The sequence below is a fragment of the Geotrypetes seraphini genome, chromosome 3 (assembly GCF_902459505.1).
Source record: "Geotrypetes seraphini chromosome 3, aGeoSer1.1, whole genome shotgun sequence".
NCBI classification, from domain to species: domain Eukaryota; kingdom Metazoa; phylum Chordata; class Amphibia; order Gymnophiona; family Dermophiidae; genus Geotrypetes; species Geotrypetes seraphini.
This window is the reverse complement of record NC_047086.1, coordinates 178,152,001-178,177,396: the sequence shown is the minus strand read 5'-3', so window position 1 is coordinate 178,177,396 and position 25,396 is coordinate 178,152,001. Positions and strand designations below refer to the sequence as shown.

General features: G+C 44.3%; 1 protein-coding gene across 2 annotated transcripts in view; it reads right to left on the bottom strand.

Moving 5' to 3' along the window:
* Positions 1 to 2,898: 2,898 nt before the first annotated feature.
* The window catches only part of LOC117357012 (actin-binding Rho-activating protein-like), a 28,492-nt gene continuing 5,994 nt past the window's right edge, over positions 2,899 to 25,396 (bottom strand). Inside the window, exons 1-2 of one of the 2 annotated variants that reach the window (XM_033937108.1) lie at positions 3,871 to 3,939; positions 2,899 to 3,713 (exon numbers count right to left, since the gene is read on the bottom strand). In XM_033937108.1, coding sequence (XP_033792999.1) covers positions 3,175 to 3,713; positions 3,871 to 3,886 — 555 coding nt within the window. In that variant the 5' untranslated portion in view covers positions 3,887 to 3,939 and the 3' untranslated portion in view covers positions 2,899 to 3,174. Of the gene's footprint in view, positions 3,714 to 3,870; positions 3,940 to 25,396 lie in introns of those variants that run through there. The other variant, XM_033937107.1, reaches the window with a different exon arrangement.

Genomic DNA, 25,396 nt, shown 5'->3' with positions numbered 1-25,396 from the left:
TGTTTGTTTTGCCTGCACAGGGAGCTGAGGGAAAAGCTGATCCGTTTGCAAGAGCTATATTGCCTAAAGAGTTTTGGTTTAATTTGGATTTACAGCAAAGGTTTATTTCAAACTTTATTTGGCTGCTGAAATCTGCTGTTACATGCCTTTGATATTAATGCTGAGAGAAAGTTTGAACTATGAGTGAACACCAGTGTAAAGCAATCCTGAGTCAGAGCACATGACCTCAGGAATAATCAACTACAGGAGATTGCTGTTTTTTGATATCTTTATTTTACAATTGACTTTATTTTTGAATGAAATGCAAAAGTGATTTTTGTTTTATGCTGCATCTTTTTGACCTCTGGGTCAGAATAAACATCATATTCCTATTTGAAGAACTTGGTTTCACTGGTGATATTTGGAAACTCTTTGCTTGCCTTGTCTCTCATAGGCCTAGGCGGTCGCCTAGAGCCACCTGAAAAGTCCTGAAGGTACCCCTGGTTAGAGGGGACACGCCAGAATCCTTGTGTTTGTCACACGACAGCCCGCCGCTGCAGAGTGTTTGTGACAGTGGACAAACCCGTGGAAAAAAAAAAAATCAAATCAAAAAGGACTAGGAAAATAAAACAAATACGAGCAGAATTAACTGAGATGATAGCATGCAGAGAAGCTGCAGAACAAAATGGGCAAGACAGGAAGCCACTGGGCAGGTAGCCCAAAGGGGAGGGATCATCTTTTAGTTGCCTGTAGCTGAAACTAATAAAGATACAAGATCCCATCCGTTCAGCATCCAGAGAGCTTGTACAAGAATCAGCCTTACTGCTGTATTTTGAAGTAATTGCAGTTTCTTAAGGTCTTTCTCAGCGATGCTGCAGTAGAGGGAATTACAGTAGTCTAAATAGGGAATGAGGACTGCTTGGGCCACTGTTTTAAAGTTGGTTGTGCTTAAGGCTGATCTGATTGTTCTCAGCTGCCTTAATTGAAAGGCCTTCTTGACCAGTGAGTTGATTTAGTCTCTCATGGCCAGTTTTGAGTCGAGTATTACTACAAGTACCCTGGATGATCTACTTATGGTTATCTTCTCACCCATGGTCAAGGTGTGGTAGTGGGTTGTGGTAGCCAAACCAGAGTGCCATAGTCTTTTGCTTGTTTAGTTTGAGGAAGCGCTGGTGCAACCATTAACTTAAATCTTCTATTAATGTGTCAATGTAGTGAACTGTGTCCGCCTCCGAGTCTTTGGCTATGCATGAGAGGTATAAGTCATCTTCGTAGGAGGTGTGGATGTGAGGGTCAGAAATATGTTTGCCCAAGGCACTTACACAAATATTGAGTAATGATGGTGAGAGAGTTAAGCCTTGAGGGATGCCACAGAACACCTTCCATGGCTGTGACTTTTGGCCCTTTCTTACTTTGTAAGTTCTTTTGGTCAAGTATTCTGTGAACCATTTTTTCACTTTGCCGTGTATTCCTAACTCTTCCAGATATAGGAGCAATAGTGAGTTGTCCACTGCGTCTAAGGCTACAGAGATATCAAATTATAAAAGGACTGTTTGCTTGCCTTTGCTTAAGTAATACTTTGCCTTTGAGGTCAGTTCGAGAAGAAGTGATTCTGTGCTGTGGCATGGTCTGAAACCATGTTGGGTATCATGAAAGCTGTCTACCTGGTTAAGGAAATTGGATAGTTGTGCGTTGACACTGAACTCTATCAGTTGAGAGCTCTCAGCGTCTTTGACAGTTAACCCATTCATTATTGTTCTTCCACCTGAGGAAGCAAATGGTGAAACACAAAATTGTGTAGAGGAAGAGTACAGCTTACAGAACATTTTGGACTGCTGAATTAATCAAAGCAGATTTACCGATATGGGTTAGAGATTTGAATTGACTGTTTAGATCAGGGGGTGTCCAACCTGCGGCTCAAGGGCTGCATGCGGCCCCATGAAGTATTTTGTGTTGCCCCCGGATGTTTACTGTCTTGCCGGCTCCCTCCTCTGTCTTGCTGCAGCATTTGCGTGTTTGTGCGGCCCAGGGAAGCCAACAGGTTGGACACCCCTGGTTTAGATATTTGTAAATGTGATTTGTCAGGAAAAGAAAAAAAATTTTTAAGATAGTATTTTCACGTGGCACTATAGGAGCGCTGCACTTATTTAGACTATCTGGGACAAGATTGAGTGAACTTTGGAAAAGTTTAAGATAAGTAAAAAGTTTCTTTCATATCATCCCTTTGGTACAATTATGTTTAAGTGATTGTTACCAGTCCATTGCCAGAATTCATGGTAAACAAGCTTGCACTGAGCACCATTATTATTAATTAGTTATTTGATAACAGTTGGATGTATTATATAAGTGATCCTCTTTAGTGTGTATTCCATTGATAACTACAAATGTCAAAATGCATGGCATATTTTTCCAGTATTACCTTTAATGCTTAATTACATTTATATTATGGCAAGCTACACTTTTATCAATGTTCAGTGCAAACAGTAATCTAGTTATGTGATTATTCAGAAACAATTTTGCACTCCATTTTTATCAATATTGCATATTTAATAGAGAATTGTTCTAGCTTTGTTTTTTTTTCTAGTTAGCCTTTAGTGCTTGTGAAAGATTTTCTAGCTTGACAACCAGAAAATAAAGTACTCCATTTATCCATAGAATAGGTTCAGCAGAGGCAATAGCAGTACAAATTTCCCCATCTGTTCTGGTAATGTGCCCCAACCCTACTCTTTGAGAATTCTCCCCCTAAAGGTTCAAGTCTGTAAAAGCTCTGGCCTCTCTGATGAGACTGCAAGCCACACTGCGATGATGTCCACTGACAAGACTTAAATCTTTTTCATATAGGCCAGGGGTAGGGAACTCCGGTCCTCGAGAGCCGTATTCCAGTCAGGTTTTCAGGATTTCCCTAATGAATATGCATTGAAAGCAGTGCATGCAAATAGATCTCATGCATATTCATTGAGGAAATCCTGAAAACCCGACTGGCATACGGCTCTCGAGGACCGGAGTTCCCTACCCCTGATATAGGCCAACACTTAACTTTCAGATGGTAATCAGATTCAACTACTACCAATCTGAGCTGGATCTGAACTAGTAATAGAAGTGAAAGATTGTAAACTGCCAGCTCTCTGAAATATCCAGTTGTTTTGACTTAATGCAATTGTACTGCAACAGCACTTCTACATTGTTAAGACTGAGTTACTCTAATAAAGTAATAACAACTTTGTCATCTCTTCCTTGCCAAAGCATCTCCCCCTCAAACTGAACCAGCCCATGTTTCCTTGCTCTAAGAAGCACTCCCACCACTTTATTAGAAATAGTCACATAAGCTTCAAACAATCTTCCAAACGTCACTCTGGGTTTTCCATCCTCCCCTTTCTCCCCAATGGTTTTAATGACCAAACAGAGCTCCTGCACTTCCTTTCCCAAGTGCATATGCGCCTCTTTGCCTCTTTGTTCAGTGTTTGAGCCTTTTGTGGGTCTCCCATATTCAGGATCTTTCCTTTGGTAATGGACTGTTAAAGTGGTGCCCTTTTCATTGCTGAATGGATTATGCTGTTGATAGTCAACGTGTCCCTGTGCCCAGCTCTGCCAGTTCTTCCTCAGATCTCCCACAGGACTAGCCCAGGCTCCGTCTCTGTCTCTATTGCTGGTCATAACTTGTAAAAGGAATCTGGTTACAGCCACAAAGAAAGCTTTGAGTTTGGCTTCACCCACACTAAGGCTGTATTGCTTGTCTGTAATAAAAGAAAACACATTCATATGGTGCTAAGCCTGTTATACTGCAATTTATTTAGCTCGTGCAGCTAGCTCTTAGATTACAAAGCAGACCGACATTAAAAAAAACCAACCCACAACTATTAAATCTTTATGCAGACAGAATAAAATACCCACGTATTCTGTGAAACATACTGCTGTGATTCTACTCAGTCTGACGATCAAATACCGACAGTCTCACTGAAGCCCAAAAAAGGCATGTTAAACTGAGAGAACCACAAACAGGTTATGTTAAACAAGACACTTAATGGCACAAATTGTGAAACTTCACTTCATCGTTTCTTTGCTGCTGCTGCAGAGACACACATTGTTAAATCCGGACATGCTTCTAACCAACCCGATGCAGGGTTTGATTTTTTTTGTACTGTTTACTTATAATAGCTGCGAGGACCTCTTACAACCTTCTTTCCTCCCCTTGTGCTCCCTGAACTCAACTCAGCCATTCGTTCTTGGTCTGCTCTAAAACATTGCAGGTCTAAGACTGACAGTACAACCAACCAGTCCTTAAGAGGCATGTAAGCTATGTCAGCTGGTGAGACAGAAAGATTTGCGTTTCCTCCCAGAAGTGTTTACTGACCCCCCCCTTATTTAGAGTACTGCTGCTTATTTATAGTTCACGTTTGCTGCAGTAACAAAATAATACCGTGCCTTCAGAAGTTCTTTTACAGCATGAAAAACCCTGTTCTTAAAGAAGCAGTGATTTATAAAAATACTGTTCCTAAAAATAAATGTTAATATATTATGGGGCTCATAATTGAAACAGAAAAGTGTCTAAAAACTGGTCTAAATTGGCACTTGGACGATCAGTAACAAATGCCGTCGAAGTGCCGATAATCGAACCGGGTTTTAGACATATTTAAAAACGACTTAGGCTTTCACAGTGCTGCTGAACGACCAGAGCTAAAAGGGACGTTTTAGGAGGAGTGGTGAGGGTGGGATTTGGGCAGTATGTGGCCTGTCTTAGACTTAGTCGTATTGCATTTATAACTGAAAGTTTTAAAATACTTGGACGTTGTGACTTAGACATCTAAAACCAGGTCTAAGTTCACAGAAGGTATCCAAAGTGACCAGAAAACCACTGCAGACACAACGTACAGAACCCCCCCCCCCACAAAAATCGTTAACAACTTTACATATCTGCCCCCAGAATATCAGCACCTGGCAGCCTGGCATAGGAAAGCCTAGTAGAGCTGCACAGAGGTGGCTTAAGTGGTCTTGGGGGTGGGTTATTAAACTATGGAGAGGAGGACCCAGACCCATAAGCCACTCTAATCACTGCATTCATGGTAAAAAAATGTGCACCCTCCCTAAACCCCCCCCCCCAACCCTTTTTTACTGCCATGTAAATGGCTCCTTCAGCCATAAAGGATAATGGAGTGGTAGATAGGTGGGTCTAGTAGGTTCTGGGGGTGTTTGGGGGAGCTCACCATGACCTATAAGGGAGCTGTAGTTAGATGTTTCTGTGGCACCCTTTTTGTGAAGTTCATAGCAGTGCCCTGTAAGGTACCCTACTACTCTGGTGCCATGTCTGGGTGTCCAGTCCATCACTTTTCTGGCCCCTCCCACGCCCAAAAGGTCTTTTTCTAGGCATTTGTGACTTGGATGAATTTTTGGACGAAAATGGGGTATAAAGATGGACTACTTAGCGGTCTGGGCAATCAGACGGCTGGACATACAGTTTGACGATTTTTGAAAAAGAAATATACTGGATGTATTTTTCGAAAATGGACTTTTTCCCATGTCTGACTTTGGGTGACTTAGGTCAAAACGTTTCTTTTGATTATGCCCCTCCACGGATATACACATCTTTAGCATAACTATTGTAAACGGTTCACAATTCTGCGTTTGAATACTGACCTATTTATTTTCAGAATTATTCAGGGGTACTAAACTCAACGGAAAATTACCTGTCCTGGACACAATAAAGAGGTTTATACAGTTTTAGGTGCTCAAGCACCCAGAGTTGAATCCTATGTTTATATTCATACCTAGGGTTACCATATTTGTAAAGATTTTTTTTTTTTTAAAAAGGGAAAAAAGAGAAGACATGATCCCACCCACTTCCTTGGTCCCTCTTCCCATCCTCTGTACCCTTTTAGCGCTTTGCTGTCTCCCTCTCTCCAACTCTCCTTCCAAACCCTCTCTCCTGTAGGCGCTTCTTTCTCTTTCCTTCCAACCCCCAACTCCCCACCCCACAGGTGCCCCTCTCTCTCTCCTTCCAACCTCCTCTCCTGCTGTCTCTCCCCTCTTATCCACCACTACTCTATTTATTTATTCAATTTTCTATACCGTTCTCCAGGGGAGCTCAGAACAGTTTACATGCATTTATTCAGGTACTCAAGCAGTTTTCCCTCTATGTTCTTTTCTCCAACACTCTCTCCTTTCCATAATACTTCTCCAGCCGTCCCTCCTCCGCTGCTGCTTCCCCACCTACTTCCTTCCCAGTTGCTGTACTTCAATCTTTGGGCAGCCAGCGCAGGAACGAGGTGAACCTGCTGCCATTGGCCTGCCCCTGATGCCAGCTCTCTGCAGCGACTTCTTGATCCCGCATAGGCGTGGCTTGCAGAAAGGTGGGGTCTGGGGCAGGCTGATGGCAGCAGGCTCACCTCATTGCTGCTGTTGGCTGCCCAAAGATTGAATTACAGCAGCTGGGGAGTTGGGAGAACTAGCTAAACCTGGCCACTCATAAAAAAAAAAAACCTCAAAAAAAATCTGGATAGTTCTCTAAAGAGGATATGTCCAGGTTTTCCTAACATATAATAACCCTATTCATACCTGGTAATGTTTGTGATGTGATCAGAGTCTATGGAATGCATTTTCACAGCAGATGGATGTCTCAAAATGGCCAAAAAGGTCCATCTGCCAAATCGTCCAAATCACGATTTTCATAAGGCAGAATTTGGATATACTATGCTACAGTTCATTCAAATTGAAAGGGTGTGTGTTCCTAATACAGTATCAGCAGTAAAACAACTTTAGGGCAGGGCTGGAGATTAGTTTGTTTGGCTTCTTCAACTAACAAGATATTCTGTTGCCCTTGATGTCCGAAGTATAAAAGGTGCCCTGCTCGAATAGCTGACCACTGGATGGATTAAAGCAGGGCTGCCCAAGTCCGGTCCTCGAGATCTATTGGCAGGCCAGGTTTTCAGGATATCCACAATGAATATGCATGAGAGAGATTTGCCTGCACTGCCTTCTTGGTATGCAAATCTCTCGCATGCATGTTCATTGTGGATAGCCTGAAAACCTGGCCTGCCAGTAGATCTCGAGGACCGGACTTGGGCAGTCCTGGATTAAAGCATTACCTAACATAACATAAAACTCACTTTGTATACTGCAAATACCATTAAGTTCTATGCGGTTCACAAAGACTAGTAATACAAATGAATAAACATCCAATATCTAACTTCCAAAAGATTCTCTAAAAAGATACGTTTAAGGCATGTTGAAATTGTTGATAAGAATTTGGGAATATGAATATATGAGCCCTAGTCCATAAGGCTGCCTGACAAGATAGCAATCGTTCCTGAAATTTCTTATATTTACATCCCTTTACAGTAGTTACTATCTCCCTTGCTCACCCCTGAAATTAACACCGGAATGGGAAACTGGGCTCCCTAACATCAGGTATTCTGGGCATTCTGAACACTACAGCAAGCAGGTCTGAAGAGTAGTCTAGTGGTCAGTATATGCAACTGTAAACCAAGGAAGCCAGGTTTACATTCCACTTCAACTTTTTTTTTGTATACCTTTAAATTGTAAGACCTCCAGAAACAGATATACCTACTGTACCTAAATACTAAAGACACCTGCAAACCTGAGGACGATTGAGGTGGTGCACATTCAAATACAGTAGTATTTCCCTAATTTTGTAGGGCTCCTCATTTAAAATAAAGCTGCAGTGGAATATAAACCTGAGTGCCCTGGATTAAAGTTCACCTGTGAGAAGAAGTAAGCTATCCCCACCAGGACACTCAAGAAAAAAAGTTCTGCTTTACAGTTAGTTTATTATTCTCTCTTGCAAAACGGTGTCATACATACAAAGTAGGCACACACAGCTGACCGTGGATATACATTATATAGTTAATTCACAGTTTTCTGGTCCTTCCTGCCTACATACCCATTGGTTAGGGCAGTGGCAAGTTACAACCTATCAAATATCACCTTCTGGACTTCCATTTTCCATGTCAAATTTCCTTTTTTGTAATTCCCTTAAATAGGGTGTTGCCGTAGTCTAAACAAGAAATTACTAAAGAATGAGTGAGAATGTTAAGTGAAGCTTGATCTAGGAATTTTGCAAGAGAGCGAATCGTAAGGAGATGGTGAAAACATTTCCTTACAACTGAGCTAATGTGATCATGGAATGTGAGTTTCTCATCTAGAATAATTCCCAAGAGGTTTATGGTTTTTACTGACTGGACTGGCATAAACCTAAATTCTATGGGCGAAAGCAATGATTGACCTTGCCTGAATGGGAAGATCATGGATTTTGACTTGTTTACATTGAGAGAGTATTAGAATAGAGCCAGTCACATATTTTTTCCAATTTTTTGTTGATAGTAAAAATGGAAAAATTGTTCTTACCTATTAATTTTCTTTCCTGTAGACGCAGCAGATGAATCCAGAGACTAGTGGGATAGCACACATCGACCAGCAGGTGGAGATAGAGAAACTGAATTAACAGGTGGTCCTATTGGCTGGCACGCCTCCTGTATCTTCAGTATTGCTCCCTGTCCAAGCATCCGGAATCAGTACTATGCTTAGCCTGTAAAAAACTTATTTCCCATAACCAAGTTCACAGGTAATATAGAATACAACTACCAACTACAACAAAACCTCTGAAACTTGCAAAAGATAATCCGAGAGACAATATCCAGAAAGGGTGGGGCTCTGGATTCATCTGCTGCGATCTAAAGGAAAGAAAATTAACAGGTAAGAACATAATTTTTCCTTCCTTAGCAACAGCAGCAGATGAATCCAGACTAGTGGGATGTAGTAAAGCAATCCTCAATCTGGGTGAGAAGCGAACACCGCCTCCTTAAAGACCGAATCACCAAAAGCAGGATCCGCACGCGCTGCCACAAGCAACAGGTAATGCTTAGAAAATATATTTTTAGAAGACCAAGTAGACTTACGACAAATCTCCTGTAAGGAAAATCTGCATACTGAGCCCAGGCAGTAGCTATCGCTGTGGTTGAATGAGCATGCAGTTCTTCTGGCAACTGCTTCTGCCATCAAGTGTAAGCCATGGTCTCTTTGACCCATCCAGTGATGAAAGCTTTGGATGCTGCTATACCTTTGTTGCGTCCCGCGAATAATACAAGGAGGTGATCTGAACATCGAAAGTCGTTAGTAACCTGTAGACAGTGTAGAAAAATTATATGCACATCTAGGAAACGTAGTAAAGATTTAGACTAGACTACTGCAACTCCATCTATATAAGCCTAACTAAGAAAAACCTCCTTAGACTTCAGCTAATTCAGAACGCCGCGGCCAAGCTTATTTTCGCAAAAGGCAAGTTCGATCACGTTTCCCCACTCCTCTCCAAGCTCCACTGGCTCCCAGTATACTCCAGAGTCCTCTATAAATGTGCCTGCTTAGCCTTCAAGATTCTACATGGCGTCCTTCCTCCCGTTATCCCACTCTTCTGGAATTCCTCAAACCCGCTCTCTTCTAGACCCTCCCTAAAACTGAAACTATCTTTCCCATCTATAAAAGGTATATCCCGCGCAGGAAAACTCGGAACATCCCTCCCCTTTAGAACTACGGAACTCTGGAACAACCTCTCATCCCCGCTCAGAAATTCTAGCTCCTTCCAATCCTTCCGTAAACGCTTGAAAACTTGGCTCTTCTCAAAAATCTAATCACCTCCCATTCTCTAGTTCCCTGCCCCTCTCTATCTTCTCAGTCCCTCTCCTATACCCTTTCTTTGTAGTTCCTTTCCTCTCAACCTCTGTAAACCATGCCGAGCTCTGCGCACGCGGAGATGGTGCGGTATACAAACCTAAGGTTTAGTTTAGTTTAGTTTAAAGAGAAGCACGCCCCCCAGTTCTCCTCCCGGAAAGGAGGAAGGAAGAGAGACTAGTTAACATGAAAGGTTGATACCACCTAGGAAGAAACAATGGTATTCTCTGAACTGACACCCCAGAATCCGTAATATAGAAAAAGACATGAGATGAAACCATCTGGGCTGAAGCTATAGGTACAAGGAATACCGTTTTGAAAGTCACATCCTTTAAAGCAGGGCTTCCCAAGTCTGGTCCTCGAGATCTACTGGCAGGCCAGGTTTTCAGGATATCCACAATGAATATGCATGAGAGAGATTTTCCTGCACTGCCTTCTTGGTATGCAAATCTCTCATGCATGTTCATTGTGGATATCCTGAAAACCTGGTAGGACCGGACTTGGGCAGCTCTGCTTTAGTCTCAGATAAAGGATCAAATGGAGCCTTCTGTAAACTCCCAAGTAGTATGTAAAGACTAGTCCAGACAGGATTTTTAAACAGGTTGACGAAAATGCTGTACCTCTTTAAGTAAATGAACTACAGCCGACTGATAAGCAAGCGAAGAGCGAGACACGTGGACTCTGTAACAATCAAAGGTTGTGACTTGAAACTGAAGGGAACTATACACTAAGGCCTTGGCTACACTACGTTCAAAAAATAAATAACCCTTATGCCTTAGCTGTGATATTTCAGTATCTAGCCTGTAAGAGCAAAGTGGAATGAATTTCCATGTTAATCTACCCCTGGGAGAGCAAATCCGGAGGCACTGGTAACTACAATGACTTGCCCAGCAACAAACCCTTCAGATCTGCATAGCATAGACGAGCTGAAAATCTGGAGCTACCAGGATCACCATACCATAAAAGTGAACCATGAGAAGAAACACAGATCCAATCATCGTCTAGGGCAGGGGTGTCAAACTCAAATCACATTAAGGGGCCGAAATCTAAAATGCAGGCTAAGTCATGGGCCGGATTTTTTATTAAAGATACTTGCCCCTTCCTTTGCTGATGCACAGTGTGGGCCCCAGCACCGGTGGGGGCTCCGATGCTCACAGGACTTCTATGAGCGTCGGATCAATTGCCGGCGCCAAAACCCACACTGCGCGCCAGCAAAGGAGAGGGTTAGTCTTAGTAGAAGTATAGGGATACATCCTCTCCAACCCCACGCCGGCTACAAAATAAATAAAAAAAGACTTTTCCTCTCTTATAGGTCTTAGTTCACGCTTGCTGTCTAACACCAGCTCTGGCAGGATACATATTTCAAATCTGACATATTGTAATCGCAAATTAGAAAATAAAATTATTTTTTCTACCTTTTGTTGTCTGGTCCTTTTGCTTTTGGTTCCAGTTTCTCTTTCTGATTGTCTACTAATTCTCTTTTCAGTGTCTGCTGTCCTTTTTTTTTTTCTCCTCTTCTGTCTTGCTCCAGTCCCTGTCTCCAATATATTGATTTTTCCCTTTCAACTTTTCTCCTTTTTTCTTTTCTGCCTCTGTCCACTGAAATCTTGCCCTCTTTCTCATCCTTCTCCTTTTTAAGTTTTCAGCTACCTATCAATTTTCCATCTTCTCTTATTCTGTAGCTCTCCCATTTCTCATCTCACTCCTTTCCCAGCCTCCTATTTCCTTCTATCTCTCCTCCTCTCTCCTCTTGGTCCAACATTTTGCTCCGTCTCTTTTCTGTTGTTCTTCTTCCCTCCTCCCTTGATGCTGAACAAAGAGATGGAATGAAAAAAGAAAAAAAAGAGAGAGATGCTGCATCTCTCTCCCTTCCACCCCCAGGTCTAACATTTCTCCATCCCCTTCTATCTCCAGATTCAACTTATCTCTCTTTCTCTTCCCAACTGCTCCCCATCCCATCTCTCTGCCTGCCTGCCTCCCTCCCCCCAGGTCCACCATTTCTCCCTCTCTCTTCCCAACGGTTCTCCCTTCAAGTATCTTTTTCCTTATTTCTCCACACTACCCCAGGTCCAACCTCTCTCACTTCATCTCGCTCTCTTCATAGTCCTTTGTGCCTTTCCCTCTGGTGCCGGTCCGATGTCACTGCTGGGCCAGGGAATCTGCCAGCCTTGGCGATTCGGGAGTACTGTTCATGGCTCCTCCTCCTGCTTTTTACCTGCCGCGGTCTGTCTCCAATGATGCGTAACTTCCTGTTTCTGCCTGGGTGGACCGCGGCAGACAGAGGGCAGGAGGGGGAGCCATGAACAGCACTGCTGAGTTGCTGCCAAGACCAGCGGACATTCTGGCGTGGCGTCGTCGGACCGGTGTGGAGGGGAGGACACGCTGGGCTCAGAAGGGGAATATTGGGAATGTTGCTGCAGGCCAGGCGGGCTGGATTCGTGTTTGACACATGTGGTCTAGGGGAAATACTTAAAGAAGACAACGTATCGGCCAGTAAAGAGCCAACATGTCTACCCCCTCTGACTCTCTCTTGCTGCAGCTGCTGAAGAACCAAAGAAGCTTTGGATTTCGAGACGAGGCCATGAGTCTAGTTCTAGGAGATGTCACCTCTACACAATGAGCTGGAACTCCTGAGCGGACAGTTCTCAATTTCTGGAATGGCGAAGATTCTCACTAAGGAAGTCTGTCTAAACATTTTGCCTGTTCCGCAATGTGAATTGCCAAGAGAAGAGAGAGATAAGCTACCGTTTACCAAAGGAGGACCATTTGCCTCACAGGGAAACCAAGGAGTAGATGTACCACTCTGGGTGCTGAACAAATAGGCAGATAGAAAAACTAAAAACTGACAAATCCCCGGGTCCAGATGGCATACATCCAAGGGTTCTGAAGGAATTAAAGGAGGAGATAGCGGAACTACTGCAGCAAATTTGCAACTTATCCCTGAAAACAGGCGAGATACCGGAAGATTGGAAGATAGCCAACGTTACACCCATCTTTAAAAAGGGACCAAGAGGTGACCCGGGAAACTACAGGCCGGTGAGCTTGACTTCGGTTCCGGGGAAAATGGCAGAAGCACTGATAAAAGAAAACCTCAATCAACATTTTGAAAAACATGAACTTCTGATAACCAGCCAGCATGGTTTCTGCAAGGGAAGATCGTGCCTAACGAACTTATTGCACTTCTTCGAAGGGATCAACAAACGGATGGACAAAGGAGACCCCATAGACATCATATCTAGATTTCCAAAAAGCCTTTGACAAGGTGCCCCATGAACGTCTACTCCGGAAACTGAAGAACCATGGGGTGGAAGGAGACGTACATAGATGGATCAGAAACTGGTTGGAGGGTAGAAAACAAAGGGTAGGAGTGAAGGGTCACTACTCCGACTGGAGGAGGGTCACGAGTGGTGTCCCGCAGGGCTCGGTGCTCGGGCCGCTGCTATTTAATATCTTCATAAATGATCTAGAAACAGGAACGAAGTGCGAGATAATAAAATTTGCGGACGACACCAAACTATTTAATGGAGCTCGGACTACAGAGGACTGCGAAAAGTTGCAAAGGGACTTGAACAAATTAGAAGAATGGGCGGCGAAATGGCAGAAGTTCAACATTGAAAAATGTAAAGTATTACATGTGGGGAGCAGAAACTCGAGGTACAACTATACAATGGGAGGGATGTTATTGAATAAGAGTACCCAGGAAAGGGACTTGGGGGTAATGGTGGACATGACAATGAAGCCGTCGGCACAGTGTGCAGCGGCCGCTAAGAGAGCGAATAGAATGCTTGGTATAATCAAAAAGGGTATTACAGCCAGAACAAAAGAAGTTATCCTGCCGTTGTATCGGGTGATGGTGCGCCCGCATTTGGAGTACTGCGTCCAATATTGGTCGCCGTATCTTAAGAAGGATATGGCGTTAGTCGAGAGGGTTCAAAGGAGAGCAACACGTCTGATAATAGGTATGGAAAACCTGTCATATTCTGAGAGATTGGAGAAGCTGGGTCTCTTTTCCCTGGAGAAGAGGAGACTTAGAGGGGATATGATAGAGACTTACAAGATCATGAAGGGCATAGAGAGAGTAGAGAGGGACAGATTCTTCGAACTTTCGGAAAATAAGAGAACAAGAGGGCATTCGGAAAAGTTGAAAGGGGACAGATTCAAAACAAATTCTAGGAAGTTCTTCTTTACCCAACGTGTGGTGGACACCTGGAATGCGCTTCCAGAGGACGTTATAAGGCAGAGTACGGTACTGGGGTTCAAGAAAGGATTGGACAAATTCCTACTGGAAATGGGGATAGAGGGGTATAGATAGAAGATTACTGCACAGGTCCTGGACCTGTTGGGCCGCCGCGTGAGCGGACTGCTGGGCACGATGGACCTCGGGTCTGACCCAGCAGAGGCATTTCTTATGTTCAAAACACCCTTGTAACACTTTCTAAAAAGATCCTCATTGGATAGGCCTGAAACATGACCTGAAACACCTGATTGTCCACAACTCCAGAATGAGGATTGAGACCAGACTCACTGCGCTGAGAATTGATGGCACCGAGCTATGTAAAATTGCAGATGGGTTCCGATGTGCTGAGGCAAAGTCTGTAGAATGGTGACGTTGGCTATGTTCTGAAAGAACACGTCAAAAAGGCTGAGGAGCCTTCTGAGGAGCAGGCTGTTGCTTTTGCTGCTGCTGATGAGGTTGTTGTTATCTCTGTCTCCTTGGTTAAGGGGGCGGAACAGGAGCTGTGGATTTTGCAGCAAATCTTCTTTGATAGGAAGATTGTGGTTTGAAAGGATGAGAAGGAGGAAGTTTCTTTTTGGGTTTCACCAGAATGTCCCATCGGGTTTCATGCGTGGACAATTTCTGGGTAGTGGTATCAGTAGAATCACCAAAAAGTTTGTCCCCCAGACAAGGAGCATTAGCCATCCTGTCCTGATGATTGACGTCCAGCTCTGAGACTTGAAGCCAGGCCAGATGTCTTATGGCAACTGACATTGCTGTAGCCTGGGACGTGAGTTCAAGTGTGTCATAAATGGAATGAACATGTACAACCACTGTCCCCGCAGCATCCATACAAGCCTCAGTACTGCAATATTTAGCTTATTCCTTCCTTATAAATCAAAGTTCTGGCTGCTGAACTAGAGAAAGATGTTCAGCTGGCAAGGCTTTGTTTATAAATGACAAAAAAGTATCCTTCCAGAGATGGAAAAAGGACCCAACGGAAGAAAATCACCAGGCGCACAGGAAATGCCAAAAGGAATGCCACCGAGAGGTTAGAAAAGCAAAAGGGAAATACGAAGAGGGGCTGGCCAGGGAGGCGAAAAACTTCAAGGCATTCTTCAGTTACGTAAAGGGGAAGCGACCAGCGAGAGAGGAGGTGGGGCCGTTGGACGATGGGGATAGGAAGGGAGTGATTAAAGAGGATAAAGAGGTAGCTGAGAGGTTGAACACGTTCTTCTCGTCGGTTTTCACAAGAGAAGACACATCTAATATACTGGACTCAGAGGAGCTCATGAGTGGGGAACAGGCCGAAAAATTGGAGCACATAGAGGTAAGTAAGGAGGATGTCCTCAAACAGATAGACAGGTTAAAATGTGGCAAATCACCGGGCCCAGACGGGATCCACCCAAGGGTTCTAAAGGAACTAAGACAAGAAATAGCGGGCACAATCCAGCATGTTTGCAACCTATCCTTGAAAACTGGAGAGGTACCAGAGGACTGGAAATTGGTGAATGTCACACCTATCTTCAAGAAGGGATCGAGGGGTGACCCCGGGAACTACAGGCCGGTGAGCCTGACTTCAATTATAGGGAAGATGGTGGAAGCTATGATCAAAGACGGCATTTGCGAGCACATCGAGAGAAATGGCCTACTGAGAACAAGCCAGTACGGATTCTGTAAGGGAAGGTCATGCTTAACGAACCTTCTGTACTTCTTTGAGGGAATAAGCAGTCAGGTGGACAATGGGGAACCCATAGACATCATTTACCTCGATTTTCAAAAGGCTTTCGACAAGGTGCCACATGAAAGGCTGCTTAGGAAGCTGTGGAACCACGGGGTGGGAGGGGATGTGCACAGATGGATCAAGCACTGGTTGTCGGGTAGACTGCAGAGGGTCGGAGTGAAGGGCCAATATTCTGACTGGCGGGGAGTCACGAGCGGTGTGCCACAGGGATCGGTGCTGGGGCCGTTACTCTTCAACATATTTATCAATGACCTGGAAAAGGAGGCAAAGTGCGAGGTTATAAAATTTGCAGACGATACCAAACTGTGCGGTAGAGTTAGGTCCAGGGAGGAGTGCGAGGACCTGCAAAGGGACCTGGACAAGCTGGAAGACTGGGCAAACAAATGGCAAATGCGCTTTAACGTGGAAAAATGCAAGGTCATGCATATAGGGAAAAAGAACCCGTTGTTCAACTACAAATTGGGGGGGCATTGTTGGGAGACAGCAGACTTGAGAGAGACTTGGGTGTGCTGGTGGATGCATCACTGAAGCCATCTGCACAGTGCGCAGCAGCCTCGAAAAAAGCCAACAGGATGCTGGGCATCATAAAGAGGGGCATAACAACCAGGACGCGGGAAGTCATCATGCCATTGTATCGAGCGATGGTGCGTCCACATCTGGAATACTGCGTTCAGTATTGGTCGCCACACCTCAAGAAGGACATGGCGGTACTTGAGAGAGTCCAAAGGAGAGCAACGAAACTGGTAAGAGGGCTGGAACACTGCCCATACGCCGAGAGGTTGGATAGGCTGGGGCTCTTCTCTCTGGAAAAGAGGAGGCTCAGGGGAGATATGATAGAGACCTTCAAGATCATGAGGGGCATAGAGAGGGTGGATAGGGGCAGATTCTTCAGACTGAAGGGGACAACAGGTACGAGGGGGCATTTGGAGAAACTGAAGGGAGATAGGTTCAAAACAAATGCAAGGAAGTTTTTTTCACCCAAAGGGTCGTGGACACTTGGAATGCGCTACCGGAGGAAGTGATCAGGCAGAGTACAGTACAGGGATTCAAACAGGGATTGGACGGATTCCTGAGGGATAAAGGGATCGTGGGATACTGAGAGAGGTGCTGGGATGTAATACAAGTATAGAAAACTAACCAGGTAATAAGTATGGAAACCCAACCAAGTCGTGAATGTGCAAGACCGGAGGATTAGGACTTCAATGGGAAGATAGGACTTCAATGGGAAACCAAGGTGGCAAGGGGGCCCCTTCTGGTTATTCAGACAGGTCGTGACCTGTTTGGGCCGCTGCGAGAGCAGACTGCTGGACAGGATGGACCTATGGTCTGACCCGGCGGAGGCACTGCTTATGTTCTTACATGTTTATCAACACAATATATTACTTTATCCTAAAGCAAAAAAAATAGACATTTTTTTTCTACCTTTGTTGTCTGGTTTCTGCTTTCCTCATCTTCTCCTCATTCAATTCCTTCCATCCACTGTCTGCCTTCTCTCTCCCTCCACCCCCTCCCCATTGGTCTGGCACCCATCTTCTTCCTGTTGCTCCCCCCATAGTCTGGCATCTCTCTCTTCCCCAGTTCCCTTCAGCGTCTTCTCCCCTCTCTCTCTTTCCCAGTTCCCTTCAGCGTCTTCTCCCCTCTCTCTCTTTCCCAGTTCCCTTCAGCGTCTTCTCCCCTCTCTCTCTTCCCCAGTTCCCTTCAGCGTCTTCTCCCCTCTCTCTCTTCCCCAGTTCCCTTCAGCGTCTTCTCCCCTCTCTCTCTTCCCCAGTTCCCTTCAGCGTCTTCTCCCCTCTCTCTCTCTTCCCCAGTTCCCTTTAGTATCTGTTCCTCTCCACCCAACCTTCCCTCCCTCTCTCCCTTCCCCAATTCCCTTCAGCGTCTGTTCCTCTCCACCCCACCTTTCCTTCCTCTTTCCCTCCCTTCCCCTTAACCTTCACGGTGGGTTATTTTTTTAATTTTCTTTCCAGGAGCAGTTGGAGCCTTGAAGTCATGTGTAGCTGCCAGAAAGGTCTCCTCTGACGCAACAGGAAACCAGAGGAGACCTTTCTGGCAGCCACACGCGACTCCAAGGCTCAGGCTCAGATGTGAAATGATGGACACTGCTGTCCACCTGCAATGTCCAAACCACTGATCTGCACACTAACTTCCCTCATCTGTTTGAGCTTGCATAGAGGCTGCCCAGATCTTACCAGTCCTTGAAGAGAGGGCAATGGTCATAAGTAGTGCATACCAGATCACTTGTTCCCTCCCAGATTCTCTGAGCCCTGCCACAGAGTTGCTTCCTGAGCAGTACATCAGTGAGAAGTACATGAAACAGAGAAGAGGCCTTTAGGCCAGAAGTCTTTGAATGGGGGGGGGGGGGGGGGGTCAATATTCAAAAGCTGTGTGTGGCCAGTGGCTGTGCCAACTGCACAACACTTTATTTTATTAATTTCAGTCACTTACACAATATTGGATGTTTAAGTTTTAAAAGGCCAAAGTTATCAGTTTTTATTTGGGCAGTCCCTGAACAGTGCTAAAAGATAGCTGACAAGTAGCAACATTGAGCTGCCCACTGGATAACTTTAAGTGCTATAAAAATACAAACTCTATATCCAAACACAAAACTTACACTCTGCCAAAATAACTCACAATTAATTAATAAAAGGGAGACCTCAGTTATTAGCATTCAGCAGTACATATATTTGTTACTATGGCCAACGTTTGTATGGAACTTTAAAGCTTCCGCCTAACAACATCCCTGGGTGACTGGCATTAACACATATATAAATATATGTGATATAAAATCACTTAGTACGGGAAGCACAAAAAAAGCTCTACTTGTTCTCAGGCTGCTGCTTCTGCTGAGAAACCCACTCCGGGGTGCACTGCTATCCAATCACTGCTCTAGAGCTTGACGAGGTGTCCCCACGCGACTTCAAGGCTCCGTCTTCTCCAAGAAAGAAAATTTAAGAAAACACCCGGGGAAGGGAGAGAGTAAATTTTCTGCTTTCTTCCACCAGGACTGTTGCAGCTACTGCTTGCATGCACTCAGGCCATCTTCGTGAAACAGGATCTAATAATTTTGGCTAGTATACAACTATTCACCAGTTCTGGGTCAATACTCACAGAGTTCCTCCCTTGTCCACCAAAGCAAACAAGTAGAAGGGTTTTTCCAGGGATGGCAATGCCAACACTGGGGCTGTGCTCAGACTTTCTTTCAAGTCTTTCACTAATTTCTCCTCCTCTGTCCACTTCAGGATATTCTGTTCATCCTCCAGGAGTTTAACCCCTTTGTTTTCTGGGCATACGAATCAATCCATAATCTGCAATAACCTGTTAAGCCCAGAAATTCTCTCAGCTCCCTTTTGGTTTTTGGTAGGGGAAGCTCTACAATCCCCTTGATTTTCTCTGGATTGTTTCTTCTTTTTCCCTCACTTATCAAATGTCCCAGATATTTCACTTCTTTTTCCACATACTGCAATTTGGTCTTACTTACCCTAAGACCCTGTTCTCCCAGGAAATTTAGTAGGGCATTAGTGGCTTCTGGCACTGCTCCCTTCTTTTTGCCCGACACTAGAAGATCATTCACATATTGTAGTAGGGTCACACCCCACCCCCGGGGGTACCTTAAATTTCTCCACAACTTGTTCTAAAACTTGCCCAAACAAATTGAGGGATTCCGTAAATCCCTAGAGCAGCATAATCCACCTAAATTACTGCTTTCGTCCTGTGTGTGGATTTTCCTCCCCCCACTAAATAAAATATTCAGAATATACATTATTTCCTGCCAGGTATAAAAAAAATTGGGTCTCAGGAATTAATCTACTTGCTCAACTAACCCTAGGATTTCATCTCCTTTGTAAAACTTTTCACTGCAGTGCTGGTTAACGGGGAACTTATACATCCTACTCCTCCACCTCCCATTGGGACTTTTTTCAACAGGAGAATCTTTTCAGTTCCCTTCTCCTTTCTTTGTCTGAGGCACTGTCCTGAAGTCATAGGAAAATCTGTCAAGTCCTTGCTCTCTAACTCCTTTTTCAGCCTGGGATATAAAGACTCTGTTTGTTCTGCTGGAGCAGTAGGAAGAAATACCGATGCCTCAAACAGATTTCATACATCCTCTATACCTGGCTCCAGGACATCTAAAACATGGGGAGGGGGTATAGGGTGGGGGCAGATTCTTAAGAGGATCCCAGTGAAGTTCCCCATCTCTTCGCTACTGCATTTTTATGGAAAATAATTTTACACTACTAACTGACCAGCAGGCAGCATATTCCTCCTCTTCTCTGGAATGTGGCTTTTTATTATCTCTACATAGAATAGATATTCAGTGTCTCACATTAGCAAGTCTCATCCGCCCTGTACTTCAGCCAGGGGTTTAATACTTTCCCTTGTCCAAATAAAGCAACAGTATCTAATCATTGCAGTGTTCTCCTTAGCACCTTTTAACCGGGCACTCCGCCCAGCTAATTTAAGTGAGCGCCCGACTGTCCCCCCGCCAGCTCAGCTGGTACAGAGCCCTCCTCTCATGCATAGGTTCTGCACTTTCGCCCTCTTCCTGGCACCTTGGAGCCTGCATTTTTCACTTCTCTCTCCCCTCTCACTTTTCTGGTCCTCTCTTCCTCTTCTCGCCTCCCCTGCAGTTCTCCAAACTTGCTGTGGGTTGCTGACAGCAATTGTAAACAATCCACCAGCGGCCGCCCCGCAGCCTTCCGTCTGCCTTGCCCCGCCTCCTCTGACAAATTCCTGTGTATGGAAACACTGCGGAGGAGCGCGGGCTGGGGGAGGGGCTTAGTACCTCTCAGGAATGCCAAAGCTCTAGTCCTGGATCTGTTTCCATTCCAGCAGTATGAAGCGATATAATCCAGGTCGCAAGGAGGTCACTGGGCCTAGGCATGGAGGAGCTGCCTTACTGCATGCTTTAAGAGGAAAATAAGCTTTTAAATTTTAAATCCTAGGGATTTTTTTTGTTTCGGGGCCAGGTTTGGTGATTTTAAGCATTTCCAAAGCTTGCTGTAAGCATCAAAAAGATGGTTGACTCAGGGCAGGGGGGAAGGATATTCAAAGCAATTTCACTATCACTAAATGGCTCTGGATCACTGAAAACCAGGTATGTTGGGGACATTCTGGGGCCAGAGCAAGCATTTGGCTAGTAAAGGACTGATATTCACAAGTCAATGTCAAGAGCCAAAATCAATGGGACTATGCTTAAAACTCAATCCTTCCTTTATGCCATTCACCACTCTGTTAAATATCCCACTTATCCTAGACTTTAGCTGACTGTAAATCCATAGAGACACTGGGTCTGGACATGGGGGGGGGGGGAAGAGAGACAGGTGGAGGGGTGGGAAAGCAAACCTGAACCAAAAGGGAGGGGGGAAGATGCTGGACTAGAGGGGGTAGAGAGGGGAAACACACTTAACCGAGGACAGAGAGATGCCAGGCCCTGGGGAAAGGGAGGACAAAGAGAATGAGACAGACAGAAAGGTGGGAGGACTCGAAATGTTAGCAGAAGGAAGATAAGAGGGAGAAACCTGAAACAAAGGGGAGGCAGAAGAGGGGGAGCAGATATTGAACTTAGGGGTGTATAGAGGGAAAAGAGAGAAAGACTGCAGAGAGGTAGAAAGATTCTGGACCAAGGAGGGAAGAAGGAAGGAGAGGGGCAGAGAAAGACCAGGAAGAAAGGAGAACAAATGCTGGACATGGGGAGGGGGTGGGTTGTAAGCAGAAGAAAGACAGAGGCCTGGACTAAAGGTGCATACTGGATGGGCATTTTGTCTTTATCTGCCATCATGTTTCTATGACATGAGGCAGATGCTGGACTATGGGAGGTGCAGACAGAAGAAACAGGGGGGGGGGGAGACCCTGAGGAAGAACAGAGAGATGCAAGATCATAACAGAGGAGGGAGAGAAAGAGAGACATGTTGCCAATAGGGGTGGAGGAGGGAGGAAGAAAAGTTAGATTCATGGAGGGACAGAGAGATGTTGGTTGGGGAAGGGAATGAGGTCTGGAGGAAAAGAAGCATGCAGGAGGCAGAAAGAAATGTTGGATGCACAGTCAGAAGGAAGCACAACCAGAAACTAATTAAATCACCAGACAACAAAGGTAGGAAAAATGATTTTATTTTCAATTTAGTGATCAAAATGTGTCAGTTTTGATAATTTATATCTGCTGTTTATATTTTGCACTATATTTGTCTACTGAGGTGACATTGCATATTTTAAAGTCATCTGCCTTGACCTCTTTGAAAAATAAAACAAATATAAATGATTATTATTTTCTCTATGTACATTGCAATATTCTTTGCTGTAAACCGCCTAGAAGTCGCAAGATTGTTGGCGGTATATAAGAATAAAGTTATTATTATTATATAGTGTGCTTTGTGTTTGGTTTTTTTATTTTGTGGTTACCATTATGAATTAATAAGATTATATTGTGTGTATATGAAAAATGAATGGAAGAAATTGCATTACAATTAGAACTATTATAATGGGGGTGGGCTTGGGCACTCAGTTGGTATTTGTTAGACTTAGGGGGTACTTGGCTTGAAGAAGTTGAGAAACACTGGTCTAGGTGACTATGGAGTTCAATAAGGGCCCCTTTTACAAAGTCACAGTAGCGATTCTCCCATGGCAAATACACCAAAGTCTATTCAATTCCAATGGGCTTCAGTAATGTAATGTAATGTAATTTATTTCTTATATACCGCTACATCCGTTAGGTTCTAAGCGGTTTACAGAAAATATACATTAAGATTAGAAATAAGAAAGGTACTTGAAAAATTCCCTTAACTGTCCCGAAGGCTCACAATCTAACTAAAGTACCTGGAGGGTAATAGAGAAGTGAAAAGTAGAGTTAGAGGAAAAATAAAAATAAAATAAACATTTTAACAAGACAGCATTGATCTAAATACTTTGGAAGGTATAAGAGAGGAGAGAAAGGAATAGAAGCAGAATTGCTATCGCAGCTTTGTATAAGGTGCACTAAAGCAGGAACTACTGTCTCTGTGCTATGTCTTAAAACAAAAAACAGATTGCTGGGGATGCAAAGCATTAACTGATTCAACATGAGTGTGAAGTTGGTTGAATACCACTCTCTCAAGTATGGTAGTTTTGAAAGAAATGGAAGGTTTGATAGTGGCCAGAAGTTATTCAGAATAAGAGGATCTGCATTACTTTTTATTTATTTATTTTTTTCAAGGATGGCTTAAATACTACTGGAACACTGTCTAAGTGTCAACACTTAAAAAAGGAAGTCATATTGAGCATTGGAAAATAATTAATAATAATTAATGTAAAGTAATTTTTATTCAACCCAATATAAAACACAAGTAGTACAAACGTCGCTCAAAATTTAGGTATAACACAACAGAATGCAGACACCAGAGGGCAAGTCCAAAACATGTGTCCAAAGGATGCTAGAGGGTGCGCACATTTTCCACAACAATGTCCCGGAATAATCCCCATTACCTGAGCTCTCTTGGGTGGATAAAAAGCTCGCAGTATGAACTTGTAATTTCGTTCTTTCTCCACAGAAGATATGGTAGGATCATACCCCAAACGAATGCCCCTGCGGATCATATCAGCAGAGATAGGCACCTGAAGATCAGCAGTCCACTTCTGGGCTATAGTGGAAAAGTCCAGATCTCCAGATAGTTCCTGTAAAAGCTTATGGTAACAGTTCAGCGGTACCGGTTCCTGGTCCGTAAGACAAAGAATTCCCCGGAGTCTAGTTTGGACGTCTATGTTCAATGTCATTGGCGGTAAAGTCTGCAGATAATGTTGGAGCTGTCTGTAAGCAAACCAATCCATGGGAGAAAGATGGAACTGGAGTTGCAGATCAGCAAAGGAGGCAGGAAGACCCGTATCCAGAATCGCTTGAGATATGTAGTGAAGGCCCGCAGTGGTCCAGCGCCGGAAAGCTGTAGAATCCAGTCCAGGGAGAAAGTCCCCATTACCAACAAGAGGAAGATAAGGTGTTCCATATGGGGAAATATTCAACCGCTTGCATATCAGTCTCCAAGCTTTACGCATGGCAGGCAAAAGGGGATTAGCTTGTATCAGTGGTAAGCCCGGTAAGTGACGGACATGTAACAGGTAACTAAAATGATAAGGTCGGAAGGAAAAACATTCAATCACAGGCATAGAAAAACATGTAGTATTACAGAACCAGTCATGCAGATGCCGCAGTTGACAAGCCAAATTAAATCTAGAAACACTCAGAAGACCCAACCCCCCATATCGTTTTGTTAACATCAACTTAGAGAGCGCGATCCTAGCACGCTTTCCCTGCCACAGGAATGCAGAAAGGTGGGAATTGTGGTGTGCTAAGTGAGTCTGTGTGATCATGATCGGTAACATTTGCAGTAAATAGGTCCATTGGGGCAGTATCATCATATTATATAAAGCTATGCGGCCAGTAATGGACAAGGGAAACTTCCTCCAGTTGGAAAGGGTGTCTGCTGTACGACGGAGCAGCGGCAAAACATTGGTAGAATAAAGCCTATCTAAATTTTGAGGAATAACCACTCCCAAATACGTTAATTGTGAAGGGGCCCACTGTAAAGGGAACTCCCCCCCCCAAGTCTGACGCACCTCGGGCGATGATGGCATCGCCAGTGATTTTTGCTTATTAAGAACTAGCCCTGAGTAAAGATGAAATTCATCTAAAATCTCCAGTGCTCGAGGCAATGAGCGTTGCGGATTTCCTAAGGTCAGTAGGATATCGTCCGCAAATGCCAGCACCCTCAACTGGGAGGAACCCTCCGGCAACCCCACAATCTCATCATCTCTCTGCAGTGTACGTAACAAGGGGTCCAAATACAGCAGAAAAAGAAGAGGGGACAATGGACATCCCTGTCGCGTTCCCCTCCCCACTGAAAACCCAAGAGATCTCACCCCATTAACCAATATAGATGCTGTGGGTCCTGAATAAAGTGTGCGAACCATAGTCAAAAAACTATCCGGGAGTCCTATATATTGTAAGGTCTGAAACAAATAATGCCAATGGACCTTATCGAAAGCTTTAGCCGCATCTAATCCTACAATTAAACCGGGACATTGAGTCTGTTGAGCACGGGAAAGGGCCAATAACACTCTACGAACATTGAGTACCGAATGGCGCGTCCGAACAAACCCCACTTGTTCGGGCACAATTAGAGTGGGTAACAATGGCGCCAGCCTATCCGCCAGTACACGAGCTAAGATCTTTATGTCAACATTCAACAAAGATATTGGTCTATAAGACTCAATATCCGTAGGCGGTTTAGCCGGTTTCGGGATTAAAGTAATCAGGGCATCATTGGCGTATCTCGGGAAAGTACCTTGAGTCTGAACCTCTGTATAATAATTTAGAAGAGCTCCCCCTATGGAGGAAGATAAGATCTTATAGAATTCCGGGGAATACCCGTCCGGTCCAGGAGCTGTACAGGACTTCAATTTCTTAATCGCCTGCATCACCTCCTGGAGTTGCAAAGGTCTATCCAACCTGGAGATCTGAGCCAACGACAATCTAGGCATCCCCGCATCAGCCAAATAATCACAGACATCCGGGCCCATATATGTACCCGGCGAGGCATAAAAAGCCTCAAAGTAGTTTTTAAAACTAGCCGAGATATCCTCCGCCGAGGTCAGTAACTTCCCCGATTTCTCTTGTATCATAGTAACATATCTGGTTCCCGTCCAACTCTTGGCTACCGACGCTAGCAATTTCCCAGCTCTATTACCATATTTGTAAAATTTAAATTTACGGTAAAACAGTAATTTCTTAGTGCGTTCATGTATAAGGGAGTTTAATT